The sequence below is a fragment of the Macaca fascicularis genome, chromosome 16, assembly GCF_037993035.2.
Source record: "Macaca fascicularis isolate 582-1 chromosome 16, T2T-MFA8v1.1".
NCBI lineage: Eukaryota > Metazoa > Chordata > Mammalia > Primates > Cercopithecidae > Macaca > Macaca fascicularis.
The window spans coordinates 73,629,329-73,655,434 of record NC_088390.1 but is presented as its reverse complement, the minus strand read 5'-3'; the positions used below and the strand labels follow the sequence as shown (position 1 = coordinate 73,655,434).

Sequence of the window (26,106 nt, the reverse complement as noted above, 5' to 3'; positions counted from 1 at the left end):
ATGACATGCCCTGTTGTATTCATTGCTGCTAGCACAGGGCCTAGCCCTTGAGAAATGTTTGTTGAATTGAATTAATGGACAGTTCAAACAGTTCCAACCAGTTTTTTAATTGGTGGGAAATAATCCTGCATGTTATAGATTTTGGTTTTCTGCAATCATGGTCACAGAACTGTGAGAATGAAATTAGAAAACTGAAATTTGGAGGTTTGGATATGAAATGTTTCTGTCCCTTTGGTTAAGAAAGGGAATCCTTTATGGTTTGTTGAATACTTTGCAATATTCACAGTCATATTTCATTTCTAAATTTGTCTCATTTATAAATTTGTTATATTGTTGGTATGATCTTGGCTTATGATTGACATTTTGCTTGAATCTTAGTAAAGACTTCATAAAATATCAAAGAGAAGTATAGATTTTGTAGCATCAATAGCTGCTGCTTAGCCATGACCTTGATCAAAAGGCTAGCTGAGAGTGTTCAGATAGATAATTAAGCCAGCTGAGATAGGAATGGGGCTAGAATTTATAATTAATAAGTTTTAAAAACCTTCTCTTGTTCTTTCTCCCTGTCTGTAGGATTTTTGTCCCTGAGTCATGGAAGACAGAAGAGCGGAAAAGTCATGTGAACAAGCATGTGAATCACTTAAGAGGCAGGACTATGAAATGGCCCTCAAGCACTGCACAGAGGCCCTTCTTTCTCTAGGCCAGTACTCCATGGCAGACTTCACAGGGCCTTGTCCTTTGGAAATAGAACGCATCAAAATCGAGAGTCTTCTCTACAGAATTGCCTCATTTTTGCAACTGGTGAGTAAACACTGTCAATAAGCCAATGCTGAACTATGTAAAATGGCCTTTTTCATTGAGTGGGGACGATACAAATAGCTAATTCTGGGCCGACGAGATGTGAGTGAAGTGGCTGGTGATTGCTGAGTATCTTTGAGGCAAGGTAACTATGTTTTTGAACCTTGAAAATTATATTACTTTAGGGCATTTTGGACTATGCACTCACTCAACAAGTATTTATTGAGTATGTACTGTGTATTAGACACTGTTCTAGGTTCTTGTTATATATATTGATGAAAGAGAAAGAAAAGTCTCTTCTTTATGATACTTTTTCTAGTAGGAGAACAGAAAATAAACAGTAAACATTATAAAAAATAAACACTGGCCGGGCATGGTGGCTCATACTTGTAATCCCAGCACTTTGGGAGGCCGAGGCAGGTGGATCACGAGGTCAGGAGTTCGAGACCAGCCTAACCAACATGGTGAAACCCTGTCTCTACTAAAAATACAAAAATTAGCCAGGCATGGTAGCGCGTGCCTGTAATCCCAGCTACTCAGGAGGCTGAGCCAGGGGAATCGCTTGAACCCAGGAGGCAGAGGTTGCAGTGAGCCGAGATTACACCACTGCACTCCTCCAACCTGGGAGACAGGGTGAGACTTCGAGACTCCGTCTCAAAAAAAATAAAATAAAACAAACCAAAAAAAACCACCATAAATTGTTAAAAGGTAATAACTGCATGAAAAAAGGAGAACAGGGCAGGGGAGATTGGGAATATTGGGATTATAGATGGGGTTACAATTTTAAATAGAGTGGCCAAGGCAGGCCTCATTGAGAAGGTGATAACCAGAGGAAGGGGTTGAGCCATGTGTAAAGCTGGTGGAAGGGCATTACAGGCAATGGAAACAGACCCAGCAGCAGAAGCATGCCTGCTGTGCTTGAGTAGCAGCTAGGAGTTAGTTTGGCCAGAATAGAGTGCACGTGGTGGAGAGGTGGGAGGACTAAAGCCTGTGGGGCCCGCTGGCTCGTGGTAAAGACTTTGGTTTTTATTCTCTGTGAGTTGGGGAGCTAATTACAGGGCTTTGGGCAGAGGAGTGGCGTGATCTAATTTAACAGGAATTGTTTGACTTTTGTGCTGAGAATAAACTGTAAAGGGATAAGCGTTGATGCAAAGATACTAGGTTGGAGACTATTAGAATAATCCAGGCCAGAGTGGCTCAGATCAGAATGGTAGCAGTGGAGATAGTGAGAAGTAACTAGGTTTTGGTTTATACATTGAAAATAGAAGCAATCAGGTTTCCTGATGTATTGAACACAGGGAATGAGGGGGAGCAGTCGCAGTTACTTACTTCGATTCTTTTTGTCTGAGCAATTGGAAGAATGGTGTTTCCTTCAACTGAGGTTAGAAGGCTACAGCTAGGGAGGAGGTTTTGTTGGGGAAGGTGGGAGTTGAGTTTTGGACATACTGAGTTTGAGATGTCATTCAGATACCCAGCTGAGGATGCTGAGTAAGCAGTCAGATACGCACGTATGGAATTTGGGAGAGAGATTCATTGAAGAGTGTGGGACAGAAGGGCTGTATGACGTCTTGAGCCTGTGTAGAATCACCAAGGGAAAATGAGCATTATAGGGAAGAGGCGAGGACTGACGGCCAAGTCTTGGGCTGCTACAGTGTCAATAGGTTGGGGAGCAGAGCAACAACCTGCAAAGCACCCTAAAGAGCAACCCTGAGGAAGGGGGAAAGTGTGAGAGTAAGGAGTCCTGGTAGCCACGTGAAGGAAGGAAGTGTGTCCAAGTGAGGAAATGTTGAGTGGTGTCAGCAGCTGCCAAGAAAGCCGTGAGAATGAGTCTGAGTGGGCACATGTGAATCGTGTGGGTCCATGTGGATGCAGCAGAGGTCACTGGTGATCTCATGTGAGTGGCTTCCTTGGAGTAGTGGGTGAAAGTCTGCTTAAAAAGAGAGCTTAGGAGAGAATTGGAGGAAGGAATTGAAATACAGCAACATAGACAACTCTTGAAGAGTTTTGCCATGAAGAGACACCAAAGAGAAAAAAAGAAAGAGAAAGGAAAAGGAAAAAGAAAAAGGAATGGTAGCTAGTGGGAGAGATAAAGTCAAGGGCCTTTTTTTTTTTTTTAGATGGGAGAAATAACTGTATTTCTGTATAGAAATGAGCCAATCAAAAGCAAAAAATTAGTGATTTAGGACAAGTCGAGGAGGCTTGCTGGAGTTGCTGTACCTGCGTAGGCAGCTGAGTTGATCTGCACAGGCGTAGGTTGACTTTAGAAAGGAGCACGATAGTATGTCTGTTAACAGGTAGAAGGAAGACAGAGTGTATGCTGGGAAGTGGGGAGACATGGTGACAGTCTATGAAAAATTCTCTTCTTGTGGCTTCAGTTTTCTCAGTAAAGCTGCTGGCGGGGAAGGAGGTGCTGGTGAGTTAGAGAAGGTGAGAAGTAGGAGTAGGGGTCCATGGACTAGGAAGTACACTATGACGTTTATTTGTAGAGTGCGCTATAATCCTCAGAGGGCACATGTGTTAGCTTTGCTCTGTGAATAGTAAGTTTACAACATTAATGATTAAACTTTGAAACAAAGCCAAGTTTCCCTTTGATAACATTTCTGTTAAAAGCAGCTGTTGAAATACTTAATTTTATCTTGTATTTTTGTTTTGCAGAAAAATTATGTGCAAGCTGATGAAGATTGTAGACATGGTATGTTTAAAAGTGAGACTTTTGAATTATTGAACTGAACATGTTTAAGGTTTGATTTTTTTTTTGGGGGGGTGCTAATTTAAAAAGTGATGATAATGTTTAAAAAGCCCACCTTACTGTGGGGGCTAGTGACTGATTTGGATGATGACATTACTAAACTGGGCATACCTGTGAACATTGCTGTTATTCATGAATGTTTACGTTCTTGTCACTCCCCTGGGAACATTGATGATGTGTCCTTTTAAAGTTTGTGTGAGGCCGGGTGTGGTGGCTCATACATGTGATCCCAGCACTTTGGGAGGCCGAGGTGAGCAGATTACAAGGTCTGGAGTTTGAGACCAGCCTGGCCAATATGGTGAAACCCCATTTCTACTAAAACTGCAAAAATTAGCTGGGCGTGGCGGTGCATGCCTGTAGTCCCAGCTACTTGGGAGGCTGAGGCAGGAGAATCGCTTGAACCCAGGAGGCGGAGGTTGCAGTGAGCTGTTATTGCACCGCTGCACTCCAGCCTGGGCGACAGAGTGATACTCCGAGACTCCGTCTCAAAAAAAAAAAAAAAAAAGTTTGAATAGTTCTAGTCATGAGGGCCAAAGTTTGAGAAATGTAACTCACGTTGAATAAAATGTTAAGCTTACCTAGATACATGGAAAGGATGGGCCTGTCCCTCCTAAAATGTCTTTCTTTCTTGATCAGAAGATCTTCCTTAGAGAGGAGACTAGCTAGAATGCTCTTTAGTAATTTTTCCTGTTTTTTTCCCCCCCTCTTTGAGACAGAGTCTTGCTCTGTTTCCCGTGCTGGAGTGGGGTGGGGTGATCACAGCTCACTGCAGCCTCTACCTTCCAGGCTCAAGCAGTCCTCCTGCCTTAGCCTCCCAAGTAGCTGGGACTACAGATGTGTGCCACCACACCCAGCTGATGTTTTTATTTTTTGTAGAGATGGTTTTACCGTGTTGCCCAGGCTGGTCTCTTACTCCTGGGCTCAAGGGATCCGCCCATCTTGTCCTCCCAAAGTGCTGGGATTACAGACATGAGCCACCGAACTTGGTTTCCTGTTTCAGGCAGGAAATTGAGATTAATAAGATTCTTGCTCTTCGAGTACTCATAGGAATCCTTTTCTTTGTAGTGGTTGCTGTTTACTAAAATGAATCTAGGAGTGAGTGGGAGAAGAGTTCACTGTACAGTCTCACACACATTTGGTGGAATTGTTTGCAGAGCTCAGCGATTTGACTAACGCAGTATTTCATTCATCCAGAATTTGGGGGTAACTGTGCTGAGATATTTAACATGAGTTAATTTTTTTTTCCCCCTGCTTACTCCTTTGTGTTAACACTTTAAAAAGTATTAGGCCGGGCACGGTGGCTCATGCCTGTAGTCCCAGCACTTTGGGAGGCTGAGGCAGGTGGATCACTTGAGGTCAGGAGTTCGAAACCAGCCTAACCAACATGGTGAAACCCCGTCTCTACTAAAAATACAAAAATTAACCAAGCATGGTGGCACGTACCTGTAATCCCAGCTACTCAGGAGGCTGAGGCAGGCAAATCATTTGAACCTGAGAGGCAGAGGCTGCAGTGAGCCAAGATTGTGCTATTGCACTCCAGCCTGGGTGACAGAGTGAGACTCTGTCTGGAAAAAAAAAAAAAAAAAAAAAGAAGTATTAACTATGTTTGCTGTAAACCTTACAAAACTATATTACATAATGTTGTGGCCTTTGAACATAATTTAACCGTTCATTAAAGATTCTTTGACCTTTGTTCACCTCATTTTCTAGAAGTATATGCTTTGAAAGTTAACTAGAAATTAAGAGATATCTAGTAGAATTTTCCTTTAAAAAAATCCCTGCTATCTATGGGAATTTTAAAATTACAATGAGCAAACAGTAATAAGTCAAATAATATAGAGGAATAATTTATCCTTCCCCCATCTGAAGAAATTATTGTTAGTAGTTTGCTGTATGAGAAAGGTCTTCTGTGCCTTTATAGTGACAAACATAAGTGCTTATGATACATAGAAAGTTTTTCCTTTAAAAATTAAAAAAGAGTTATATTGTGATCATCACCTAGCAGCTTGCTTTCTTACATATCAGTATACCATGAATATTGTTCTAAATTAATACACTGGCTCCAATTCCTGTTTAATATTCCATGGAGTGGTTGTACTGCTCTTTATTCAACTATTCCCATATTGATGAGCATTTAGGTGGTTCTGCTTTTCTGGTTTGTCATTATAAACCATCCTGTAATAGACAAGTTCTTTCTTTTTGTTGCCCTTTATAGGATAGTCTTAAAAGTTGGATTTCTGGGTTAAGGAGTATGTACACTTTTTGTTTTTATTTTATTTTATTATTATTATTATTATTTTTGAGATGGAGTCTCGCTCCGTTGCCAGGCTGGAGTGCAGTGGTGTGATCTCAGCTCACTGCACCCTATGCCTCCCAGGTTCAAGCGATTCTCTTGCCTCAGCCTTCCGAGTAGCTAGGACTACAGGCATGTGCCACCATGCCCAGCTAATTTTTGTATTTTTAGTAGAGACAGGATTTCACCATGTTGGCCAGAATGGTGTCAATCTCTTGACCTCATCACCTGCCTGCCTCGGCCTCCCAAAGTGCTGCGATTGCCTATAATTTTAATAGACACTGTCAGATTAGTTTCAGATGCACACACCCACAGCAATAGACGAGACTGCCCAGTCTGTAATCTATCACTGAAACCTGTCAGTGTTGAAATTTTGCCAATCTCATGTGTGAGAAATAGTTCCTCTTCAGTTTTCATTGCCCTGAGTACTAGTGAAATTGATAGTCTTGTTATTTTGAAGATGTACAAACCAAAGTCTTAGAAAGTTCAGTGACTTAGGGAAAGTCTTACAAAAGTAAATGCTGAAGGAGCATATGGACATATGTTGCATTATTCTGTTAATTGTTTTACTTAGCATTTTAAAATTAGGTGCTATTTCACAACTTTTGAATCACTAAAATACAAGTTTATCCATTGCCTAAGATAAAGTTGTCATGAAATGATTATGCTTCTGTGGTACTGGTGGAGTATGGAATGGAATGCAACTTGGTAATGTAGTCATACCCTTGGCCCACTAATCTCATTTCTGGAATACTATCCTAAATCAGTAATCCAAAAGAGAAAATACTGTATACAGAGTGGTAGTCATTGCAGTGCTGTGTATAAAAGTGAAAAATAGGTTAGCTTGCAATAAGGAAGGAGTTCATTAATTACATTCTACACATTCCTTGTTCCCCTTTATGTGATAAGTAAGAGCTTGGAAAATGGTCATTTTTTAAATAAATCCAAAAGCAGTATATCCAGAGTTGTTTATTTGAAATAGACATTTGGAAATATTGGCCAAGATTATACATGCATATTAATAGTTGTAGAGTTCTGCTGTTACATGTAATTTTTTCTTTTCAACTTTTAGTAACATTATTTTTGTGTAAGAGGAAATACTATGGTTAGACAGTAATAAAAAGCAACATGTGAACCTCAGTCTCTGTTAATTATAGTTTTGTAATGCTAAGATGCTTCCAGGGATGGTCATGGATAGCTTGTAGTTTAAGCACCCCAGACCGTTGACTTCTTATGTTTGCATTTTATATACAGTGTAGCCTTTTTTTTTTCTTTTGAGAAGGCATCTCTTGCTGTCGCTGTCGCCCAGGTTGGAGTGCAGTGGTGCGATCTCAGCTCACTGCAACCTCTGCCTCCAGGGTTCAAGCGATTCTCCTGCCTCAGCCTCCCCAGTAACTGGAATTACAGCCACCTGCCATCATGCCCAGCTAATTTTTGTATTTTTGTAGAGATGGGGTTTCACCCTATTGGCCAGTCTGGTCTTGAACTCCTGTCCTTAGGTGATCTGCCCGCCTCGGCCTTACAGCATAGTCTTGATGTCTGTTCTCTTACTGTCAGGCTATCGATTTGCATTCTTCCAACTCTCAACATGCCTCATTGCAGCTACTCTCCCTGTCCACTTGCAGCTTCTGACCTACTGTGGGTTAGGAAATCAGACCAGCAGTCTTCATCATGGAATTAAAAAGCAATCTTTTATTTTCCTTCCCTTTCCCCTTCCCTTCCCCCTTTCTTCTTTTTTTGAGACAGAGTTTCGTTCTGTCATTCAGGCTGGAGTGCAGTGGTGTAATCTTGGCTCACTGCAACCTCTGCCTTCCGGGCTCAAGCAGTTCTCCCGCCTCAGCCTCCTGAGTAACTGGGATTACAGGCGTCCGCTACCATGCCTGGCTAATTTTTGTATTTTTAGTAGAGAAGGGGTTTCACCATGTTGGCCAGGGTGGTCTCGAACTCCTGACTTCAAGTGGTCCATCTGCTTTGGCCTCCCAAAGTGCTGGGATTATAGGTGTGAGCCACTGTGCCCGGCCCATTATTTCTTTTTTAATATGAAAAATGTAAGACATACAGGAAAGTAGAGGAAATGATATAATAAACATTCATATTCTCAAAACTATGATTGAACAACTAATGTTTTGCCATATTTACTTCATTTTTCTGAAATATTTGAGAATAAAGACATCATGACATTTACCCCTAAATACTTCAGTATACCTCTCTAAAAAATAAGATCAAGACCGCATAACCACAGTATTATTATTAGCATAATAGAATCGATGTAATTCCCTAATAATTCCCTAACCTATCTAAAGTCCAGTCCTTAATCAAATTTACCTGTTTTTCTGTCCCCAAAGTTTTTTTTTTTTTAATGGCTGATTTGTTTAAACCAGGAACTGATTAAAGGTTATAAAATTTTAAAGCTGGAATTCTGCTTCAATAAGAGTAAACATACTCTGAGTTAGGACCCAAGGGCACCTTTTTAAGTTCTGGGTTTCAGTTCCAAGTTCATTGTTGTATTCTGGATAGTGAAGATTGCCAAGCCAGTGACCACTGGGTAAGTGAGGTAGTTAAGTCACTTTTCGTTGTCTGAACATCAGTCGTATTTGGCATAACACAAAAACTTTGATGAAATAATGATTCTATTTTTGCCTTTGGAATAGTCATTATATAGGAAACTTACTTTTCTTTTTCTTTTTTTTTTTTGAGTCTCGTTCTGTCGCCAGGCTGGAATGCAGTGGCGTGATCACGGCTCACTGCAACCTCTGCCTCCTGAGTTCAAGTGATTCTCCTGCCTCAACCTCCCAAATAGCTGGGACTACAGGCATGTGCCACCACGTCCAGCTAATTTTTGTATTTTTAGTAGAGACAGGGTTTCACCATTTTGGCCAGGATGGTCACCATCTCTTGACCTCGTGATCTGCCCGCCTTGGCCTCCCAAGGTGCTAGGATTACAGGTGTGAGCCACTGTGCCTGGCCATTTTTTTACACTAAAAAAAGAATGAGGTAAATGGAGAAAGTAAAATCAAAAGAAAGTAATCTTATCAACTAAGAGTATTATACCACTTGTAATATGTAGGTTAAACTTAATCATCATAAACATCAATGAAAATTTTTTATGAGGCTGTAAGATTTGTAAACCCTAGCTGAGGGTTTTGTTAATGTAAGAAGTCATCATTGCAAACAAAGGGGCTTGGGTCGTCTATTGACGTTTATTGTTGTGAGACTTGGCCTGTGAAGTAAATGATTCAGTAATCAACAACTGCTGTTAAAGAGGCTGACTGTTAGAAAGGCAAATTGATAGGCGATTGGTTGAAACTTCTGTACTCTCTCTGGGGGAGGAAGTGATATCTGTAACTATCTTTCTTCTCAGAAGAATTTGTTTATTTGGAGATGGCATGTCACGGTGTCACCCAGGCTGGAGTACAGTGGCGCGATTATAGCTCACTGCAGCCTTGAAATCCTGGGCTCAAGTGATCCTCCTGCTTCAGCCTCCCCAGTAGCTGGGACAACAAAGTATGTGCCAGCACACTTGATTAATTTTTGTTTTGTATTTTTTGTAGAGATGGGGTTCTGCTTTGTTGCCCAGGCTGGTCTTGAGTGATCCTGGCTTCAAGCGATCCTCTTGCCTCATCCTCCCAAAGTGTCGGGATTACAGGTGTGAGCTACTGCACCTGGTCCTCAGAAGAGTTTTGATTAGTTTCTATGGCAATTAAAAATCTTATTGCAAAAAATATTTAATGAATGGGGTAACAGTATTTATTTAGAATTATCACAGGGTCGGGCCCTCTGAAATATGTTGTTTAGTCAAATTGTATTACCATTCCAGTTTTACAGATGAGCAGACAGACTTTGTGAGATTAAGTTACTTGCTTAAGACCACAGAGCCAGTCCAGAGTGGAAGTGTGGTTTTGAACTGAAGTCTTTCTAATCTGAAAGGGCGTGCTGCTTTGCTTTATCCTCAGCTAGTACTTGAGTATACTTCAGCTTTGTTTTGTTTTTGAGACAGAGTCTCGCTCTGTTGCCCAGGCTGGAGTGCAGTGGCGCGATCTTGGCTCACTGCAACCTCTGCCTCCTGGGTTCAAGCGATTCTCCTGCCTCAGCTTCCTGAGTAGCTGGGATTACAGATGCCCACCACCATGCCTGGCTAATTTTTGTATTTTTAGTAGTGATGGGGTTTCACCATGCTGGCCAGGCTGGTCTCGAACTCCTGACCTCAGGTGATCCACCCATCTCGGCCTCCCAAAGTGTTGGGATTATAGGCGGGAACCACTGCGCCCGGCCTACTTCAGCATTTTGCAGATGTTTTTATCTCCTTTAGCCTAAAAACTTGGAAAACAGGCACAAAAATAACTGTATTATTCTAAAAATGAAAAAAATTGAGCCTCGGGATCGCTTAAATGATTGTAATATTAGTGTGCTGGAGACAAGAATTTCAGTATTTAAGCTCCTGTGCCATACCATGTTTTTGTTTTTTGTTTTTGTTTTTTAATTCCCCAGGCTTTTAAAATAGAGATGCAGTTCAACAACCAACCTGCCTTCTTTCCTCCCTGCCTTCCCTTCCTTCCTCCCTCCCTCCCTTCCCTTTTCTTCCCTTGCCTTGCCTTTGCCTTTGCCCTTGCCTTTGCGCTTGCCCTTGCCTTTGCCTTGCCTTCCTGCCTCGCGTCGTCTCTCCTCTCCTCTCCTCTCTTCTTTCTTTTCTTTTCTTCTTTTCTTTTTTCTTTTTCCTCTTTTCTCTTTTCTTTTTTTTTGAGACAGAGTTTCAATCTGTCACTCAGGCTGGAGTGCAATGGTGTGATCACAGCTCACCTCAGCTTTGATGACCTTCTGGGGCTCAGGTGATCCTCCCGCCCCAGCCTCCCAAGCAGCTGGGACTATAGGCACATGCCACCACAACCAGCTAATTTTTGTGTGTGTGTGGTGTGTTTTTTTTTTTTTTAAGAAATGATGTCTTGCCATGTTGCCCAGGCGTGTCTCGAACTACTGGGCTCAAACAATCCTCCTACCTCGGCCTCCCAAAGTGTTGGGATTACATATGTGAGCCACTGCACCCAGCCTTAACAACATTTCTTAATTCATTGTTTGTTGGATCCAGTTACAAACTATTTTTTAAAAAAATTTATATATAAGCTTTATTTATTTCAAACTCTTTATTCTGAAATAATTATAGGTTCACAGGAAGTGGCAAAGATAGTGCAGAGGTCCCATGTACCCTTCACCTACTTTCCCACAGTTGTTATGTCTTACGTAACTAGCACCATATCAAAACAAGGAAATTAACATTAGTACAAGGAGTGTGTGTATTCTGTGTCATTTTGATCATGTGTAGACTGATTTAACCGCCAACACAATTAAGATACAGAACTGCTCCATCATCGTGAAGATCTCCCTTGTGCTGCCTCCTACCTTTTACAGTTTTTTTTTTAAAAAACTTGTTTTTTTGTTGTTCTTTCTCAGGAAATGTACTACTCCTTTACAGTCACACTCAACCACCCTTCCTTACTACCTTTTCTAACCCTTGGCAACCACTAATCTGTTCTTCAGTTCTCTAATTTTGCCACTTTGAGAATGTAATAAAGAGTTTTCTCATCATTTGTGGTTCTTTGTTCCAAAATGAGGTTGATAACATGGAAAAGCAATTTGATTATTTTAAATAACACCTTTAGGAAGAAAAATAGCAGTGTTTTGTACTTGCAGTATTTGTACTTCAAATTACCAGCTAATTTGGAATGGAATCATACAGCATATGACCTTTTCAGATGGCTTTTTTCCACTCACCATGGTCCTCTTGAGATCCATCCATGCTGTTTTTGTTTTTGTTTTTGTTTTGAGACAGGGTCTTGCTCCGTCGCCCAGACTGGAGTGCAATGGCTTGATCTCAGCTCACTGTACCTTCAGCCTCCTGGGTACAAGCAGTCAGCCTCCCAAGAAGCTAGGATTATGGGCATGCGCCACCACGCCTGGCTAATTTTTGTGTTTTTAGTAGAGATGGGATTTTGCCATGTTGGCCCGGCTAGTCTCTAACTCCTGGCCTCAGGTGATCCGCCTGCCTCAGCCTCCCAAAGTGCTGGGATTATAGGCTCGGCCTTTATTTTCATTTTAAATTCAGTTTCTGAAGTGTTAGTTCTGAGAGCATGATTATATCTAAGCAATGAGTTATTTTATTTCATTACTGAATAAAGGATTTAGTTTGTATGGTAATGAAAAAAATTTTTAGGAAAGCTTTTGGAAAAAATACCTTCATTAGGCTAAGCTCTTTAATAAAACACTTCAGAAGTAACTAAGGATTTGATAAAATAAATAACCTAGTCCAGGTATAGTGACTCACGCCTGTGGTACCAGTGCTTTGGGAGACTGAGGCGAGTGGATCACCTGAGGTCAGGAGTTCGAGACCAGCCTAGCCAACATGGTGAAAACCTGTCTCTATTAAAAATGCAAAAATCAGCCAGGTGTGGTAGCACGCATCTGTGATCCCAGCTACTGGTGAGGCTGAGGCAGGAGAATTGCTTGAACCCAGGAGGCGGAGGTTGCAGTGAGCCTAATCATGACGCTGCTCTCCAGCCTGGGCGACAAAGTGAGACTTAATCTCAAAAAAAAAAAAGACTGGGCGTGGTGGCTTATGCCTGTAATCCCAGCACTTTGGGAGGCAGAGGCAGGCGGATCACGTGAGGTCAGGAGGTCGAGACCAATCTGACCAACATGGAGAAACACTGCTACTAAAAATACAAAATTAACCGGGCGTGGTGGTGCATGCCTGTAATCCCAGCTACTTGGGAAGCTGAGGTAGGATAGTGGCTTGAACCTGGGAGGTGGAGGTTGCAGCGAACTGAGATCATGCCACTGCACTCCAGCCTGGGCAACAAAGGCGAAACTCCATCTCGAAAAAAAAGAACAGGTGTGGTGATTTACGCCTGTAATCCCAGCACTTTGGGAGGCCAAGGTGGGTGGATCACCTGAGGTTGGGAGTTCAAGACCAGCCTGACCGACTTGGAGAAACCCCATCTCTACTAAAAATACAAAATTAGCCAGGTGTGGTGGCAGGTGCCTGTAAGCCCAGCTACTCAGGAGGCTGAGGCAGGAGAATCACTTGAACCTGGGTGGCGAAGGTTGTGGTGAGCCGAGATTGTGCCATTGCACTCCAGCCTTGGCAACAAGAGTGAAACTGTCTCAAAAACAAAACAAAACAAAACAAAAAAGTCCTAATATGGTCATATTACTGAAAACAGTAGAGAATAATACTCAACATTTACTATAAGCTTGTTTTAAGATTACTTTCCTTATAATAAGTAGGTAATTTTTTACAAGCAAGGGGAATTGCATTTTAATTGTTAATCTTTGCCTTGTGATAGCCAGAGGCTATTGAACCCCAGCAAAGATGTATTTTGCTAAAACAGTTCAATGAATATTACTCCTTTAAGACTACTCAGTATCTAGTCCAAAATATTCTAAGACGTGTTTCACGTGTTAGAAAATACCACAAAAAAGATACACAACGAGCTGACAGAAGTCCTCCTTTGTAACTCCTAGTAAACAGAAAGGAACAATTCAGTTTGAGAACAGTTGTGTGCACACAGTACAATCTCACACATAGTTGATGGGAAGAGAATTTATCTACAAGGAGCTGTGACTTTTTTACAATTGTTCAAGATTATATTATTAATGTCATCTCTTTTGGCAAGTTCAATTTTTATAGCTAAGACAAGTTTAATAATACAGTAGGCCATACTTTTTTTTCCCCAAGCTTTTTCAAGGTAATAAGGAACTAGATTGGCAGCATTGCAATTTAATTTTGTTATACAATACAGTAGCAGGAGAGGTTTTTATTTATAGTTATTGACTATTTCTATGCCATAGTTTTTTTACATGGGATCTTCCCATACATAAATTGAATTGCATTTAAGGGAAACAGGAAGAAAGTATGTCAGTACTACTTCATGTCTGAAAAAGAGATGGAAAAAAGGGAAACATAAATTTGACAAATGTTAAGATATTCATACAGCAATGTAGTGGAAGAAACTTTGCAAAATGAAATTCAGCAAATACCTCATACAAAACCAAATATCTATGAAACATGTTTGTAAAATGTTATGTGATTTAATACTCTTTAAGTGTGACATCATCATATGAGGTTGAAATATTCTTAGACTTTTTCATTCCTGCAAACATTTTTCAGCTCTTGACAACTAGTTTCTTAATATCTGTTACTAAAAATGAACTAAGATATTTCCTCAGCAGTGCTCAGTACTGCTGTAAAATTTTTAGAAGGGGAAGGTAATATGTAGGGAACTCTTATGCAGGAGACTGCTAGATACTTTTCTAATTAGCATAATTAATCTTTATCACAACCTTATGAAGTAGCTACTGTCACCTCCATCTGATAGGGGAGGAAATAGGCTTAGCGATGTAACTAATCCATACCTTAGTAGGAGTGTCATTTTTCTTCAGAGCAATTTTTTTTTTTTTTTTTGAGACGGAGTTTCGCTCTTGTCCCCTAGGCTGGAGTGCAGTGGTGCGATCTCGGCTCACTGCAACCTCTGCCTCCTGGGTTCAAGCAGTTCTCCTGCCTCAGCCTCCCGAGTAGCTGGGATTATAGGTGCCTACCACCATGCCGGCTAATTTTTGTATTTTTAGTAGAAACGGGGTTTCACCATGTTGGCCAGGCTGGTCTTGAACTCCTGACCTCAGGTGATCTGCCCGCCTTGGCCTCCCAAAATGCTGGGATTACAGGCGTGAACCACCATGCCTGGCGAGAGCATTTTAGTTGTATTATTTCATTTAATCTTTAATGGCAAATTTATACATGTTTCTATTTTACAGATGGCCACACTGAGGGTCAGAGAGATAAAGTAACTTGCCCAAGGTCAGATTTGAAGAGTTTTAGGAATAGTAAGATCTGAGGGAAATGAATACTTACCTTGGAACTTTGTAAGACACTCAAGAGATTCTTAATGATACCTTATTGGAGTTTTTCACTTAATTGGAATTATCTAGTGACTGTTGAGTAGATGAGTGATCCGTAATATGGATGGATTGAAACAATTGATTTGTCCAAACTAAAAATAATTTAATAAAACCCTTTCAAATACAGAGAGACTGCAACTTTCAATTTAGTAATCTGATTCAATAAAGGGTATATGTAAAGATTTTTATTATGGTGTTATTTTTAATAGTTAATAATTGGAATTATCTTGCAAGGAAAAGGTTAAATAAGTTGATGTATCTACTTGATAGAACATTATATAGCCAATAATATGATAAGCACTGATCACATGGAAAATACTGAATGTGCTGAGGGCAAAAAAATAGAATACAAGCTGTCATGTTGGCATCCGTTACAATCATTGTAAATATTATGTGAATATTGATCAGAATTGGAGGAGAAAATGAATAAGTGAAAACTGTTGAGTAGTGAGATTATGATGAACTTTTTTGTTTGTGTAATAAAAAATCAAACAATATAAGAAGATATAACAACAAAAATATGAACAGATCCAGTGGACTTTATATGTATGGTATGTTATACTATACTTAAAAGAAACATTTCCTTGGAAATAATTTAAAAAATAATTTCTAAAATATTTTCTTTCAGCAAATTATTTTCTTGCAAAGGAAGCTAAAGTATGTACAAACTAATAATAGAACCTTGGACTTAGCAATGCAGAGAAGGATACAGATTGCTCTGCTAGTTGAACCATTAGCAGTTGCTGTGAGAAATCATCTCAAATGACATGGCATAAAAATGAGTATATTCTGTTTCGTTAGAAACATGATCCTCATGATTGTGTTAGATTAAATCTGCAAACCCTTGCAAACAATTTGGGTAGCATTTTCTATGGCCACTGGGCCATTGGATTCTTAGTAAATCTTGTTGGATTTGATAAAGACTAATTCTTAATTGCTTAGGAATATCTAGTTGAGATTTGCAGTTTCTATTCTTATTCATTTTAATGGTACCCAGTCTTATGTCACTGTAAAAAACATGAGAACTTTATTCAGCTAAGTCTGCAGTTTAAAAACCCTCGTTTACCCGGTTCATAGGTTGAACAGTATTTTTCCCCCGAGAGCTTTAGGATAGATTCTTCCTGTGATTTTGATCTCAACTGGTTGTAAGTTCGGTATGTTTATTGCGGCATGTTTTTTCTTGTTCTTATATGCCTGTTTTGGACGGAATAGAAACACCACTGCTTCCCTCTAGTATTTGAAGTTATTCTTTTAACATATAAAAAACCATGCTTGTGATAGTGTGTTAATACTATAATCAAGAAAATTGTGCATTAAATGTCCATGTGGTTAATGATGGCTGTTCTTTCATGGCAGTGCTGGGAGAAGGACTGGCCAAGGGAGAGGATGCCTTTCGGGCAGTGCTTTGCTGCATGCAGCTGAAAGGGAAGCTCCAACCTATATCCACCATTCTTGCCAAGTCACTGACAGGAGAGTCCCTGGTATGTTGATAAGCTCTAATTTTGTATGCCTGAAAACAATTTTTTGTTTGATTCCTTAGGTATATTGTGGGAAAAAAAGTGTATATTTTTTTCTCTTAGTTCTTATTAGAAAGCAAAATTCATGAGTATCCTGAGATGTAATACTTGTTTTTCTTTTCTTTCTTTCTTTTTTTTTTTTTTTTTGTGACAAGGTCTCAGTCTGTTGTCTAGGCTGAATGAAGTGGTGTGATCACTGCACACTGCAGCTTCAACCTCCTAGGCCTAAGTGATCCTCCTGCCTCAGCCTCCTGAGTAGCTGGGACTACAGATGCACACCACCATCCCTGCTAATTTTTGACTTTTTGTGGAGACGAGGTCTCATTGTGTTGCCCAGGCTGGTCTTGAACTCCTGGGCTCAAGTGATCCTTCCTCCTTGGCCTCCCAAAGTGCTGGGATTACAGGCGTGAGCCCCTGCTCTTTTTTCAAGACCAAACTGATGTTTAATTATTGATTCTTGTAGTTTGTGATTATATGTATAAGAATTATAGATACTTTTAAATAATTTAGGTTAACCAAGTGATTTTCTTTGAAGATAGTATTTAACAGAGCCTGAGTTTTAAAATGCTGATGTGGACATATGATCTGATAGGGTTCTTACATTCAACAATTTATTTCATAAATGTTTAAATCTATCCAGACTAAGTAATAAGGGCTTCTGTTTCTTTTCATATGTGTGTAAGTAATATCCATAACCGCTCTGATGGAACTAACTAACTCTATTCAGACTTTATAATCAGTTTTGTAAATGTAGCATTTGATTTTTTTAGGTGACGGGGTCTTGCTATATTGCTGAGGCTGGAGTGCAGTGGCTATTCACAGGGGGTGATCATAGTGCACTACAGCTTTGAACTCTTGGGCTCAAGTGATGCTGTTTCAACCTCCTCAATAGCTAGGGCAGTAGGCATATGCCACTTGCTCAGCACTGTGTTTAATTTTTTGGCTTTTTTTTTGTTAAGATAGTTGAAAGACTACTTTTTGAAACTTTGGAATTGATAATCTGTAGAAAGTGGAAGAGCTATAACCTTTTTTTTAAAACCAGTTCGTAACTTATGAAATTTGTTGATAATTTTCAAGAATCGTAATGAAAAACAGTGAGAGCAAGAAAGTATATGTATACTTTGCTCTGCTGTGTGAATTCCCTGTATCTTACCTATTCTGAATTGATATAGGTGATAAAATTATGAGGCAGATTTGTGCTTTTACTTCAAATATTAAATAACTATATTTGGTTAAAAAGAAGTTAGGAAAGTACTTGGTATGTTTTTGAGTGTAATGTATTGGCCCATCTCGGGATAGTTATTTTCTAAGGAATTATTGTGCAGTGACTTGTTTAATTATGTTTATCAGTGTCTTTTGATTTCACCAGATTCACAAATGAACTTAAAAGCTAAAATTTATTAGCATAGAAAAATTATATAGCTATTTAGTTCTAAGTAGATGATAAAGGAATATCTCTCTTCTTTGTTATTAAGATTGTCATTAAAGGACTTTTCTGTATACGTTAAGTATATTACAGTTTTACCTGTTGTTTTTAAATTTAAAACTAATAAAGAGTAATTTACTTTTAAATCTCAAATGAAATTTAGATTTCAGAGCAGTATTTTCCTTTTATTAAAGAGTCATTTTTAAAGTGGTGTGATCAGCTTATGAATCTTTCTGAATCATGGCTGAATTCACCATTTTGTACATAAAAGCTTATTAATCTTAAGGAAAAGGTTAAAAACAGCTATAGATTATTTCCCTTTTCATTTATGCTATCTTGCTCTGTGGTGGTACCTGTTGTTAATATTTTCTTGAATTAATTTTAATTAATGTAAGGTGAATACAGTGGTTTTACTTACCAGAAAAGGCACTCTGTATAGTTTTTCCTGTTAACCTTTTAAACTTTCCTTGTAGATGTGTTGCTTTATTATCATTGTTAATAGTAGTAGTGATGAGGGATGAGGATAACATTGTTTTTTACAAATAAACTTCAGAAACAACAGAGGAATTGAGCTAAGTTGCCATAGTAACGAACTAATATACTAATTGGTTTTTCTCTTTTTTATTCACCCTTTCAGAATGGGATGGTAACAAAGGATTTGACAAGACTAAAAACACTTCTTTCAGAAACAGAGGTAAGACCATTTCAGTGGATCTGTTTGGAAGAGTTTGACTCAATCTGTCTAGTAAGCATTATGTATGAAATTTTGGAAAACCTTTGTGACATCAGCCGGAAGGCAAGTCTGTAAAGGTGGGGCAGTAGGACTGCCAGCCTACCCTCGTAACCCCCGTAACCCACAGTCCCATCCTGGGAACGCTGCTTCTCCTGGACAACAAATGGGAAGATGATTGGGAAAGTTTAGTTTTTAACTACTTCTGGCTACTAGAAAATGAAATGCTATCATTAAAAATGAGATACTCCTCAAGCCTTATTTATTTCTTATTTATTTATTTGAGACTGGGTCTCGCTCTGTTACCCAGGTTGGAGTGCAGTGGCGTGATCACTGCTCACTGCAACCTCGACCTCCCTCGGCTCAGGTGATCCTCCCACCTAAGCCTCCTGAGTAGCTGGAACTATGGGCGCACTCCACCGCCTGGCTAATATTTTTACTTTTAATTTTTGCTAGAGATGGAGTTTTGCCATGTTGCCCCGGCTGGTCTCCGGGGCTCAAGTGATCCATCTGCCTCTGCCTCCCAAAGTGCTGGGATTACAGGCATGAGCTATCACACCAGGCCTTCTTTTTGTCTTTTTTAAAGCACCTGATGGAAGTCTGTGACTTAAGGACTGTCTTTAAGGAATGTGTTTAGGAGATGGAAATAATGTGTGTGAGGATAAATAGTGAACAAAAAAGTACTTCAGTGAAGGACTTGGAGGACACATGGAAGGTCGGGGACAACAGTGGCATGTAAAAGGCCCTGAGCTTTGTAAATTTCTCTTCTTCATATAGGCATATGAAAGTATTTTTATGGCCGGGCGCGGTGGCTCAAGCCTGTAATCCCAGCACTTTGGGAGGCCAAGGCGGGCAGATCACAAGGTCAGGAGATCGAGACCATCCTGGCTAACACGGTGAAACCCCGTCTCTACTAAAAAATACAAAAAACTAGCCGGGCGTGGTGGCGGGCGCCTGTAGTCCCAGCTACTCGGGAGGCTGAGGCAAGAGAATGGCGTGAACCCGGGAGGCAGAGCTTGCAGTGAGCCGAGATCGCGCCACTGCACTCTAGCCTGGGGCACAGAGCAAGACTCTGTCTCAAAAAAAACAAAAAACAAAAGTATTTTTATTTTTAGATGTCTTATTTAAAAAGCCATTTTGTCAGCTTTGGTCATAAATAAAAGCCCACGTACAGTGATTAATTGGCTTATTTATTCAAGAATCGAGCACTTCCTGTGTGCTAGGTACTGTGCTTGTTGCTGGGGATACAACACTGAACATGGTTCTTGTCCTCTTGGAGGTTAAAGTTTAGGAAGGAGATAGACAAATAAATGAATTAAACAACCGTAGGTGTAATTCACAGAGAGGTAGGTGGTATGAGGGAAAAGAATGAACTCTTCTGCTGGAAAAATCACTGGATTTGGTGGCCAGGGACTGAGACAGTTAAATCAAGAGCTGAGAGTCCAGAAGGTGCTTATCTCATGGAGAGTGAGATAGAGGGCACTTCAGACAGCCAGAGGGGATGTGCAGAGACCCTGGTGTCAACTTTGACCTCCTGTAGGTTCCTTTCGATTCCAAATGTAGTAATGTATCCCAGTTCATACCAAAAAAACAGCAAAGAAGATGGTTACCGTGGATTATACAAGCTGGAAAAAATAACTGTTTTGCTACTACTAGGCTTTTTCTTCTAAATTCCATTTTCTTTGTCTTATGTTGCCTGATTGTGAATTAACCGAGAATTAGTAAGCTCTCACTAACTTCAAAGCCATATGTATATATAGGTATTAGGTTGGTGCAAAAGTAATTGCAGTTTTTGCCTTTGAAAGGAATGGCAAAACAGGCCCGGTGCGGTGGCTCACGCCTAGAATCCCAGCACTTTGGGAGACCAAGGTGGGCGGATCACCTGAGGTCGGGAGTTTGAGACCAGCCTGACCAACATGTTGAAACCCTGTCTCTACTAAAAATAAAAAAATTAGCCAGGCATGGTGGCAGGTGCCTGTAATCCCATCTACTTGGGAGGCTGAGGCAGGAGAATGGCTTGAACCCAGGAGGCGGAGGTTGCAGTGAACCGAGATTGTACCATTGTACTCCAGCCTGGGCGACAGAGTGAGACTGTGTCTCAAAAAATAAAATAAATAAATAAATAAATAATGGCAAAGCCACAATTACTTTGCACCAACCTAATAGTGTATATGTAGCCATTTTAATTTCTAAGAAGTAACAGAAGGCAGTTGTAAATGTTGTAGACTTTTAAAATGAGAGCATAAAATGACCTTTCATTTCATTAAGATTTTTGGCTTTGTTCTTCTTTTATTGCCTTAATTGAATTACCAGCTTTACATCTGATAAACACATGCAATTTATTTTATTTTTAATGTTTATAATCCTGTTGCATGTAAGGCCACAAATATCACTTGACTCTTATTTTGTGACTATACTTTTGGAAGAAGTGACTTAAGTTTTTGTAATTTTTTTTCTATCTGACTAGAGTAGTAGTCTTTTTGGTTAGTGAATTGATGTTATTAAAAGATAACCGTTTAGGAAAAGCTAACAAACAATGCTACCCTTATTGATTATTGCACATGACACATTTAAAAATAGCAACAATTTGTTATTTAAAGATTGGGCTAAGTTGGCATTTAACTTGGAAATGCTAGTGGATGAGACTAAAGACCTGGAACTCAAGGCTGATTTATAAAAACAAAAACAAGTATTGTTTAGTAAATATTCTTTAGTAACATTTAAAATATCTGATTAATAGATTTAATTCTGAATTTATAGTTCTAGCAGTGTAATCTTTGGCCGTTTTTCCTGAAGGTGTCAGTAAAGACTAATGATGATAAACTGTTGTCTTTTTGTTTTGGAGTATGAGCGCATAAATAGAGTGTTTAAAAAAACAATCACAATGCTTTGGAACCTAAAAGCGAGTACTACTAAATAGTTAGCTGGGCTGAGTGCCTTACTTTGCCAGTTCTCTGCTGAGCATGTGCTGCTCCCCAGATCCCCACGAGACCTAGAGCTCAGTGTCAGCACAGGCCTGCGTGGGTCGCCACTGATCCTTGCAGGCGCTGCCTGCTGAAATGCACCGTGTGGTGTTCTTGCCAACATTTTTAAGTGTTTTAGGCTTTATTTTATGACCAAAACATTTTAATAATGTTTATTAAACATTTTTATTCCTGTTATTTTTCTTGCACATTTGAGAAATTTATTTTGATAGGTTTTAAAAAGGAGATACTTTAAAATTTTCCTACTTGCAGTGAATTTTTAGCTTATCTATTTATATATGTTATGTAAACAGAATCATTTGAAGGGCTAGTTTGTGACAGTGGCACATAGACCTTGCGTGGAGAATTTAAAGAGATCTTTTAATGGCTTTTTTTTTTTTTTTTTTTTTTTTTTGCAGCATAGAATGCTTATAGTATGAGTAGTTACTCCTGATTTGTTAATCTGTGTATTCTTATATTCAGCCCTTCATTTTACAAAAAGAATGGGTTGCCTTTTAAAAACTCCTTAGTAAGTGCTTTACTGATAATCAGAAGGCATTTTCCTGTAGAAACAGTATTACAGAGTTTAGTTCAAGCCCAACCTAAAAAGTACAATTTAATCAACCGCATATAAATTATAGTGATAGTATTGTTTCAGTTATGACCAGTTAGCATTCATGACATTCTTTCTATGGTACAAGATATTCCAGATTTCATCTTGGGATACTGTTTACTCCTTCTGATTCAGTTTAACATTTACTGAGCACCTGTGCTGTTCAAGGTTCTGGAAAGCTGAGATGTCCATGAAAAGCAATCTGTCAGGTCAGAGATGCACATAGCTAATGTGCACACAGGGCAGCCTGTGGTCAGTAAGTGCTATCACAAAATACAGGCAGGGAAAGGGGAAAACTCTGCAGGGAAATCAGGGAGGCAGAAGTGTGAGAACTGAGTTTAAAGGATAGGGATAGCTAAGTATATTAGTCTATATTAGTCTGTTTTCACACTGCTAATAAAGACATACTTGAGACTGGGCAGTTTACAGTAGAAAGGTTTAATGGACTCATGGTTCCATGTGGCTGGGGAGGGCTCACAATCATAGCGGAAGGTGAAAGGCACATCCACATGGCGGCAGACGAGAAGAATGAGAGCCAAGTGAAAGGGGTTTCCCCTTATAAAACCATTAGATGTTATCAGACTTATTCACTACCACAAGAATGATACGGGGGAAACTGCTCCCATGATTCAGTTGTCTCCCACTGGGTCCCTCCCACAACATGAGGGAATTATGGGAGCTACAATTCAAGATGAGATTTGGGTGGGGACACAGCCAAACCATATGACTTAGTAAAGACCCACAGGTGACTTGATACAGGGCAAGATTGGCAAGCTGTCAGTTGGTTCAGGGATAAATGAGACAAGTGGTAATTAGGGCTTTACCTAGGACAGTGGAAGTGGGAGGAGAGAATGTAAGAGAGATGAAAGACATTCTGGACCTATTTGGACAAGATTTGGAGAATATTCAGGGCAGGATAGAAGAGGGAGGAGTTCAAGATGGCTTTAAAAATTTCAGCTTGGCTCTCTTTGGGTATCAATAATCCATTAACTTGTGATAAAGGACACTGAAGAAGGATCAACTTTGGGATAAAGTTGATGAATTTTGCTTTGGACCCATTGCATTTAAAGTGCTTAGGTAAATCATCCATTTATCCATCCACCCATCCACCCACCCACCCATCCACCCACCCACCCACCCATCCACCCATCCATCCATCCATCCATCCATCCATCCATCCATCCATCCATCCATCCATCCATCCAACCCTCCATCCAGCTCATCAACCGTCTTATCTATCCACCCACCCGCTCATCCAACATTTACTGAGCACCCATTATTATGTGCCAGATACTTTGAGAGGTACAAGAATATAGAAAGGCAGTTACAGACTGCTGACAGCAGATCTGTATATAGCTGGTAACGATCCAGCATGTAAAATACTACAGAATAGTTTAGAAAAAGTACTATGGTTGGCACTTTGTTGAAATTGGAGGTGTAGAGCTTAGGGTAAAGTTAGAACCAAATGCGCAGATTGGCGATTTATCTGAGGAAGTTAGAGCGAATGGATCCCTAGCCTTGGACTTCTCTGTGGGAGAAGGGCTCATCTCAGAGTGAGTGGGGGACCTGGCAGGAAGTGCTCCCAGGCTCCAAACTGGTAGCACGCCATTAGCTGCAAGAGAAAGGAACCTCTAGCTGGGCATGGTGGCTCATGCCTGTAATTCTAGCACTTTGGGAGGCCGAGGTGGGTGGATCACCTGAGGTCAGGAGTTGGAGACCAGCCTGGCCAACATGGTGAAACCCCATCTCTATTAAAAATACAAAAATTAGTCAGGCATGGTGATGGGCATCTGTAATCCCACCTACTCAGGAGGTTAAAGCAGGAGAATCACTTGAACCCAGGGGGTGGATGTTGCAGTGAGCTGAGATTGTGCCACTTCACTCCAGCCTGGGTGAAAGAGCAAGACTTGGTCTCAAAAAAAAGAAAAAAAATGGAAAAGGACCTCTGTAATCAGACATTTTCAAGGTGTTATGAAGAGGAGAGTAAAGTGAATAAATGGATGGAAGATGCTACCCCGTGAGGTTCAGGACCGGAGACTTGGACTTCTCTTCTTCTGCCAGTTAATTTCTGTGTAGGAGGTCTCTATCAGTTTCCTTAATGAGAGCCTCACAAATACATGTTTTCCATATTTAATTATAGTTTAACATAGAAAAATACTAAAATCATTGGTAATATATTAATGTTATTAAAAATTTCTGAGTATTCCAACTTCACCTTTGTTTTAATGTTGAAAATGTTCAAATTTAGTTCAGCATCAACTGATTATTTCTTCGTTAAAAAATGTCTTTCATTTGGAAAATTGCAGACAGCAACTAGTAACGCCCTCTCTGGATATCACGTGGAAGACTTAGATGAGGGTAAGTGCCAAACGCTGTGTAACTTCTGGTAGCTGTGAATATGGGCTTTGCTTTTTTATTAATTATTGGGAGAAAATTTACTGAGTTGCGGTACTTATAAATGGTGATGTAGGAGAGAATATAAGATTTTAATTTTAAGAAGTAGGTGTAGATGAAAGCAATTTTCTCCCTGGTACTTTTTCATAGAATAATGGAGTAATGGAGGTAGGAGGTAACTTCAGAGGTCATCTTGTTTATTTCCTTGCCTCCATGTAGGACTAAATTTAAACATCATTCTTAACAATCTGTAGAGGGAAGATTTTTCTTCTTTCTCTGTCCTATGCTAGTACAGTTACCACTTTTTGGAAGTTTTGATCTGTAAGCTGAGTTGTTCCTGCCCTAATGAAACTCTGTGATCTCCTCTCCTCTCACCAGAGGAAAGGGAAAAGATGAACATTCATTGAGTGCCTGCTGAATGCTGTGTACTACGGGCAGTGTCTTTCACAAAACATGTACTGACTTCTTAGAGTCCTTCTTCATCTTTTTGACAGGTGATGAAACTTACATTAAGGTTTATGAGTTCCCCCAAAGTCACACAGCTAGTAAGAGATGAAGCACAGCTTTAAACTCAACCTGGCTGAATATCTTTCTTTTCCTTTTCTGGGGGGCATAATGACTTGTGAGGAAGTAAAAAATGACTGTAAGTTCCTTGAAACTTGTTGCTGCTCAACCTCTATAAAGCTCTAGTCTGTTTTCCCTCATAATCCTTATTTTCCCTGGCTTATTTAGAAACTCTTATCCAAACAACTCAAAGCTCATTGTATTCACAAGTAAATAAATAATTACGTTTCTAGCTCCTGTCTCAGAATTCAACTTTTTGAACTGTATTTCAATTATAAAGAAGGATTACATTCTACAGTGACATGTGACAGACAAATCCTAAGGAACATGGATGATAATGTGATAATGTGGAACAACTTCTCACTATGCAGTAGTGGAATTTGTTATGTAAGCTTTCCTTCCAGGATACAATGATTTTTTTCATTCCTGAAGGAATTCCTGATAGACAAACATCCCATGCCTAGAAATGACCAATATGCCAGCCACCCGCCTTGTGCTGTTAGGGAAGAGATTGCATGGAAACCTGTCCACCAGTTGCTAGGACAGAGTCAGAGTCACCAGCTTGATTTAAGTAACTGCTGGGAAACTGCCTCTTCAGTGATTCCTACGTTTTATGTAGCTGATTGGTAGATTACTTTTTTGGTAGAGGCAAGTATGTCATGTTCTTTTTTATATCATATGGGATGATGTGTGTGGAGGGATTGTAGTGTTTCTTATACATTAAAATATCAGAATTACTGGCTAGCCTCAAATGATAAGACTATATCCTAATTACTCCCTAGGGTCTTGTAATGGTTGGCATTTCCGCCCACCACCTAGGGGAATCACAAGCAGCGAGGAATATACTTTGTGTAAAAGGTAATGTGAATTTTTTTTTTAAACAATGACATGTTTTGTTGAAAGAACAGATAATTTTCCTTATCTAATGGAGTGAAATGGTTTATTTTCAATTTGAAACAGAAGCCATAAAGGTCATTATCATTAAATAATAAAAGTCAAAAGCATGTTGATGAGTCGTCTTCCTTTAATTCTAAAAAACAGTGATCTAAGTGCAGGTTGTTAAGACTGTTCAGTAGTCTTTTATTTTTATCTATTTATTTTTTTTTGAGA

At 39.7% G+C, this 26,106-nt stretch overlaps 1 protein-coding gene across 13 annotated transcripts in view; it reads left to right on the top strand.

Moving 5' to 3' along the window:
- Positions 1-26,106, top strand: part of HELZ (helicase with zinc finger) — a 178,206-nt gene that overhangs the window by 26,996 nt on the left and 125,104 nt on the right. For all 13 annotated transcript variants that reach the window (XR_012426037.1, XM_045374538.2, XM_045374535.2 and 10 more), the window contains 6 exons: positions 574-801; positions 3,454-3,490; positions 16,146-16,270; positions 18,370-18,426; positions 24,345-24,396; positions 25,779-25,854. Coding sequence is in view for 8 of the 13 variants with exons in the window: in XM_045374538.2 (XP_045230473.2) it covers positions 592-801; positions 3,454-3,490; positions 16,146-16,270; positions 18,370-18,426; positions 24,345-24,396; positions 25,779-25,854 (557 nt within the window). In the remaining 5 variants the exon portion in view is untranslated. The remainder of the gene's footprint in view (positions 1-573; positions 802-3,453; positions 3,491-16,145; positions 16,271-18,369; positions 18,427-24,344; positions 24,397-25,778; positions 25,855-26,106) is intronic.